Here is a 6,702-nt window from a genome sequence, read left to right as displayed (position 1 = left end):
CTTTTTTTTTTTTTTTTAAAGAGAGAGAGAGAGAGAGAGAGAGAGAGAGAGAATTTTTTAATCTTTATTTTTTTTTTACTTTTCGGCGGACACAACATCTTTGTTGGTATGTGGTGCTGAGGATCGAACCCCGGCCGCACGCATGCCAGGCGAGCGCGCTACCGCTTGAGCCACATCCCCAGCCCCACACGTACTGTTTTCTACCTGGTCCGCCGTACCCAGGTTTTGCCACAGTATCTTCCCGCAAGAGCTGGGGTCCAGATTCTAGATCCCGCCGCCGAAAGGCACGGGGGAAACCGTGGAGGACCAATTCTCAGGGACCAACGCCGCCAAGGTTCTTCTTAAGCTCCAGTCGACCACGGAGGATTCAGGTTCTGTTTCAAACGCCCCGCCGATCCGGACCAATCACAGCGCAGCTTCTTCCTGCGGTTACAGCCAATCATCAACCGCTGTGTGTTGGGGGTAAAGAGAGGTGGAGTGAGCTGTGTCCATCTTTCTTGAGGGCAAGAAAGTTTTCCTCGACTTTCCAGTCAATCCTCCTGCCACACCAAAAGAAGGGGCCCCGGGGACAAGGAGGGCGGGGAAAACTCCTGAAGCAGCCATTATATTTAAGGGCAAATGAGACGCTGATGCCAGAGAAGCCAGAAAGCGCCATATTTGATATGCTTAAAAGAAACGGCGCCCTCAAGAACAACCAGTGGTAACTGAAGCCAAATTGTCGCCATATTTTCTGAAGGCACCTTCCGGGTCCTTTAACCCGGGTGTCTATGTCCAAGCGGCCATGAAGTGAATAAACACCAAGGAGTTTTATTTGTCCCCATCCCCGAATCCCTAGTAGCCAGTCCCTACTATTTCGGTTCCCATTCCCGGCAGCGTTCGGACGCCGAGGCTGGGCAGGGCCCGGGCCTGGGCAACCCTTCCCGTGGACAAAGAAAGCTGAGGCCAGAAGCCGGGAGGCGGTGGCCTCAGGGACTAGGCTGCAGCTACTCGGGGTTGGAAACCCCATGGCGCCGCCCCCAGCCCAGCTCCTGGCGCTGAGACCCAGGGAGACCCGGCCAGGTTGCAGGGAGCCCGGGGCCGTGAGCTTCGCGGACGTGGCCGTGTACTTCTCCCCGGAGGAGTGGGGGTGTCTGCGGCCCGCGCAGAGGGTGCTGTACCGGGACGTGATGCGCGAGACCTACGGCCACCTGGGCGCGCTCGGTGAGGCCCCTGGCCAGAGCCCCCCTCCTTCACCGGGTTTCCTGGGGGACATGATACAGAAAGACCCAGTGGATCGTGAGCCCTCACCCCGCACTAGTCCACCAACGGCGGCGCCAGCCACCTCCCATTCCCGGGGGCTTCAGGTACTCCCCCGGGAGTCTTACCCTTCCGCATCCGCTTCATCCAGAGCATTGCAGACTCTGTCCAGGTTGAGCATAAGTTCTGAGGAGGTACCCTCACTGTGGCAGGGGGATGCCATCTTCCAGGACAGCCTCTCAGGCCGGCACTGTGATCCCTGTTCTCTCCCAGGATTCCCAGGCCCCAAACCAGCCCTCATCTCTTGGATGGAACAGGAGAGTGAGTCTTGGAGCTCCGCCGCCCAGGATCCTGAGGAGGGGGAAAGCCTGGGAGGAGCTCTGAGAGGTGAGGGGTTGTCCCAGGTCTCCTCCCACCACCACCCCTTGATACTCTTCCTAGCAAAGTTTTCTTTCAGGTCCTCAATCCCAACATCTCTAATGAAAGAACCAACCTATGTTGGATACTAGAAGAGGAAAGAAGGCAGACCTAGTACAAAGTTTGCAGAACTTGAGTCAGTAGTCATGTTGACGCCAGGAGCCCAAGTCCAAGACTCAAGTTTCCAAGTCCCTCTGATAGAAAGCACCATTCTCCCCTTTTCAAGAACTCAAATGTCCTTAACAATGGAAGTGGCTTCCGGTCTACTTTTCACATTTCTCAAGCAAGGCAAAGTGGTATCAGAGAAAATACTGGTAATTGATTAACTTGGGTCTTTTCCCCTCATCAACCCCCAGGGAAGTGAACTGGAGCAAACTGCTGACTATGCATTATTCATTTAACTCTCCCATGGATCTTATGAAGTCAAGAAACCATTATTGTTTCCATTTGACACATGAGGAAGGAGATCTGTTCACCTTCCACCAAAGGTTAATTACTGGCAGTATTTTTTTTTCAGCACTTCATAAGTAAAAAGCAACCTATAACCTGAGATGGTTTATGCAAAAGTGTTTTAAAATGTACCTTAATACCTGTTTCCCAGGAGACATCCCAAACAAGGAGAAGTTGGAACCCAAGGAAGGTCCTGCGGCCAGAAGAGAGATGACTCCTGGGAAGGAGCAGCATGAAGAGTTAGTTAAACACAACCCTGACTCCACTACTAGCAAGGCCTCTGCGAGAGCACAGCTGCCCATGAAAGCTGCCTGGGACCAGACGGCACGTGCACAGTCCCCAGTACCCGTCCCCAGTGTGGATGCTCAGGCAAACCAGCGGCGTCATGTATGTGCAGACTGCGGCCGCCGCTTCACCTACCCGTCGCTGCTGGTCAGCCACCGGCGCATGCACTCGGGCGAGCGGCCCTTCCCCTGCCCTGAATGTGGCATGCGCTTCAAAAGGAAGTTCGCGGTGGAAGCCCACCAGTGGATCCACCGCTCCTGCTCTGGGGGGCGGCGGGGCCGGAGGCCTGGCATCCGGGCTGTGCCTCGGGCCCCAGTCCGAGGTGACCGGGATCCACCAGTGCTCTTCCGGCACTACCCAGACATCTTCGAGGAGTGCGGGTGAGCAGCTCCCACCAGCTGGACTTCAACTTCACCTTGGCACGGACTGAACCCTGAATCAGGGATTTGAGAACTGATATTCATCCCTTGTGCTTTCCTCAAGGATCCCTCAAGTTTCCAAACTTGTAAATAAGAAAAGTGCCTGTAAAGATCTAAATAGATTAAAACTGATATCCCTCTCCCAGTCTTCTGTTAAAAAAAAAAAAAAAAAGGTGGGGGTGGAGAGTTAGAGGCTGGACTTTTCTCAGTGTTATCATAGTAGCAGGTGCAACTGAGACCTTGCCATCATCTCAGGAAACATCCACTGACTCCCTGTCTACTTCAGAGGTAAATGCTGAGGCCTGGGGTAGGAGAGGCCTGCAGGAACACATGGTCCCCCAGGATGTAGGGCAGGTGGACTGGTGCATGAGTACCAATGCATGTGGCCCAAATCCGTTCTCTAAAAAATTGCCCCAGGGCACTTCTGGTAAGTCATATGCCCTTCCTGAGCCTCAGTTCCCTCATCTGTAAGAGGAAGGTTAATATCTACCTCAAAGGGTTGCTGTGAAGATTGAAATTTTAACAAGATAATATGTATGACATAGTAAATGTGCAATAAACATTTGTTGAAAAGACTGAATTATTGTCAACATTTTACACTTTACAAAGTGTAAAGAAGAGTTGGTTGTGGTGGTGCACAGCTGCAATGCCAGCTATACCAGCTACTTGAAAAGCTGTGACAAGAGGAAGTCAAGTTTGAGGCCAGCCTTGACAACTTAGCAAGATCCTGTCTTAAAAAAAAGAAAAAGAAGGCTGGGGTTGTGGCTCAGCAGTAGAGCACTCGCCTAGCATGTGTGAGGCCCTGGATTTGATCCTCAGTACCACATATTGATAAATAAATAAAGGCACTGTGACCATATATAACTAAAAACTATATATATATATATATATTTTTTTTTAAAGGAGCTAGGATTGGATAAAATGGCACACATCTATAATCCTAGCAACTTTGGGAAGCTGAAGCAGGAGGATGTAAAGTTCCATGCCAGCCTGAGCAATTTAGTGAGACCCTGTCTCAAAAAGTAAAAAGGACTGGGAATGTAGCTCATTGGTAAAGTGCTTGCCATTGGGTTCAATCCCCAGTAAGGGGGTTAGTGGGGTGGGGGATAAAAGGAAATAAAAAGAAAAAAGAAAGAAGTCAGGCATGGTGGTACATGCCTATAATCTTTCTTTTCTTCCTCCTTCCTTTCTTTGCAGTACTAGGGATTGAACCCAGAACCCATAGCCTCCCACACACCAGGTAAGTACTCTACCACTAAACTACATTCCCAACTCTTCAAAAAAAAATTTTAAGGATCTGGAGAAAATAGAGCATGTTCGACCCCCAATACCAAAAGAAGGAGAAGGAGGAGGGGTGGGAGAAGAAGAAGCTTGCTAAGGAGGGTATGGATACCAACAGCCATGTTTTGCAAATATGTAAACTTAAGGTCAGATTTAGTGATTTAGTGATGCTCTTCAGGTTTGACTGTTATTCCACAGCAAGGCTGGAAACTGACATTGAGCCCCAGTATTTCTACCACTTCTTCTGAGAAGTCAGATCTGAGACTCAGGATACAGGACTAGCCCAACCTGCCTGGGGAGTGTGTGCAGAAAATTAAGCACGCCAGCAAAGCTAGTGCCATTTTCACTCCAAAGATGCAGCCAATATTCAGTGACTGTGTTGAAAGCTTTCTTTGGAGAGACTGAGTGGTAAGGGAATTCCAAGATGAGGAAAGCAGACCTCATTCACTCGTTCATTCATTCATTCATTCATTCATTCATTCATTCATTCATTTAGCAAAGGTCATCTGAGGCCTCTGTGGGTTTTGTGCTGGGCTCTGGGGTCACAGCTCACCCAGGTTGGAATGTGGAAGAAAGTGATTGGGGCAGATACCACCTAACTCAGCGTAGCTGATGATAAGCCAGGAAATGCTGCAGGGAGAACTGTCCTTACTTACCATGGCATGAGGAAGAACTGATGTGGGGAGAGGTTCTCCAGCAGAGGAAGCAGCAAAGGAGGCTTGTTTCACAAAAATGATAGAAAAGGGTCATAATATGGGGCGAGGTTAAGAGCACTGGCTCTAGGCAGACTGGGTTCAGCTTTTGACTCACCTGCTCTTTGCTAGGCAATCCTGGGCAAATCATTGCTTGCCCAAGTGCATCAGTTTCCTTGTCTCTAAAAACCTGGAAATAACAACACGTATCTCACAAGATTGGTATAAGGAGCCAGGTGTGGTGATGCATGCCTGTCGTCTCAGCAGCTAGGGAAGCTGAGCCAGGAGGATTGCAAGCTCAAGGCCAGCCTCCTCAACTTAGTGAGGCCCTAAGGAATTCAGTGAGACACTGTCTCTACATAAAATATAAAAAGGACTGAGGATGTGACTCAGTAGTTAAGCGCCCCTAGGTTCAATCCCTGGTACAAAACAAAAGAAAAACACCAAACCAAACCAAAACAACAACAACAACAAACAAATTGGTGCCAGGAGTCATCCTTGAAATGTGTGTGAACCCAATCATTATGGAAGCCACTAGGTAGGAAAGTCTGGAATCTGGGAACTCCCAGAGGCACTCATGCTGGTTCTGAGACTGCCCAAAACATGGAAATTCCTACTTAGCTCTGCCAGGTTCAGCACTGCTCTGGAATTGGGGTGACCTGCTGGAGCTACATAGCCACACAGCCTCTCAGAGATGGGTGTAACTTGCCAAGATGCCAGTCAACCTGTTTGCTGCAAATCCCCTACCACAACACTCCCTCACTGAAACCTTATCCCCTGCTTTTGATGTTCTCCCTTAAACAAAGGACCGGAGCCATTTTCTAGTCCTTCAGTTCCAGCTCCTACCAGGACTGGAAGACCTATCAGGTGCTCTGCTTTTTAAAAACTAATTTCTGGCTCTGGGTCTCTTAATTCTTCACTAGTTATTTAAGACTTTCATTTTCTCAGGTGGCTCATCACCTCTTGAGCAGAAAACTATACTGTCAGGGTGCTGGTCACCCTGTGATAAATTGGTATAAAGATTACAAATAGGTGCTGGGGCTGTAGCTCAGTAGTAGAGCACTTGCCTAGCATGCATGAGGCACTGGGTTTGATCCTCAGCACCGCATAAAAATAAACAAATAAAATAAAGGCATTCTGTCCATCTACAACTACAAAAAAATAAAAATAAAAAAGATTATAAATAATGGAGTCTTGCACATTAGTGGTTTTTTGTTTTGTTTTTATTTGATTTGTTTTTGTTTTGCAGTAGTAAGGATCAAACTCAGGTCCTTGCACATGCTAGGGAAATGCTCTACCACCAAGCTATATCCCTAGCCCCTACCCCCTTTTTTGGTGGAGTCTCACTACTGTGCCCAGATTAGTCTCAAATTCCTAGAGTCAAGCAATTCTCCGACCCAGCTTCCCCAGGAACTGGCTTCGCATTAGTGTTTAATCAACATTAGTTATTGTTATTATAAAATAATATATGGGAGGACCTCGAAGAGACTTGGGCAGGTCTTTTGAATCTAGGAAGGCTTCCCAGAGGAGGTGGAGCACACCGGACTTGAAGAATGACAAAGTTTTCAATAGACTAGGTAGACCTGCATGTGGAATGGTCAGCAGTTCCACTTGACTAAAACATGAAGACCTAGGAGTGGAATAAGGGAAAACATACAGCTGAAGGATGGGGTCATGTTTTAGTCAGCTTTGTGTCACTGTGACTGAAAGACCCGAAGAGAACAATGTAGAGGAGGAAAAATTTATTTTGGCTGAAAATTTCAGAGGTTCAGTCCATGGCTGACCAACTCCATAGCTCTGCCCCCAAGTGAGGCAGAATGTTAAGGGAGAAGGGTCTGGTGGAGGACAGCGGCTGAGACATGACAGCCAGGAAGGAGAGAAGGGGGCAGGGGAGAGAAAGAGGGAGAGGGAGGGAAGAGGAA

General features: G+C 48.7%; 1 protein-coding gene across 2 annotated transcripts; it reads left to right on the top strand.

The window, feature by feature from the left end:
• The first annotated feature begins 750 nt into the window (after window positions 1-750).
• On the top strand, window positions 751-3,382 carry Znf688 (zinc finger protein 688). 2 transcript variants are annotated; one of them, XM_026400435.2, is made up of 3 exons: window positions 751-1,200; window positions 1,510-1,623; window positions 2,255-3,382. In XM_026400435.2, exons 1-3 carry the CDS (start codon window positions 1,005-1,007, stop codon window positions 2,770-2,772), a joined length of 828 nt encoding a protein of 275 aa, XP_026256220.2. In that variant the 5' UTR covers window positions 751-1,004; the 3' UTR covers window positions 2,773-3,382. The 2 variants fall into 2 exon arrangements, with proteins under 2 accessions (XP_026256220.2, XP_026256221.1); XM_026400436.2 differs by lacking the exon at window positions 1,510-1,623.
• The last annotated feature ends 3,320 nt before the right edge of the window (window positions 3,383-6,702 follow it).

The sequence above is a fragment of the Urocitellus parryii genome, chromosome 9, assembly GCF_045843805.1.
Source record: "Urocitellus parryii isolate mUroPar1 chromosome 9, mUroPar1.hap1, whole genome shotgun sequence".
Taxonomy (NCBI): Eukaryota; Metazoa; Chordata; class Mammalia; order Rodentia; family Sciuridae; genus Urocitellus; species Urocitellus parryii.
The sequence above is the reverse complement of the archived record's forward strand: the minus strand, read 5'-3'. Positions and strand labels throughout refer to the sequence as shown.

Excerpts from the sequence above, each read along its gene's own strand:
- Znf688 (XM_026400435.2), top strand. The coding sequence starts at position 1,005 with ATGGCGCCGCCCCCAGCCCAGCTCCTGGCGCTGAGACCCAGGGAGACC. Across the intron at positions 1,201-1,509 it reads CGGCCACCTGGGCGCGCTCG|GATTCCCAGGCCCCAAACCA; the intron begins GTGAGGCCCCTG and ends GTTCTCTCCCAG. Across the intron at positions 1,624-2,254 it reads CCTGGGAGGAGCTCTGAGAG|GAGACATCCCAAACAAGGAG; the intron begins GTGAGGGGTTGT and ends CCTGTTTCCCAG.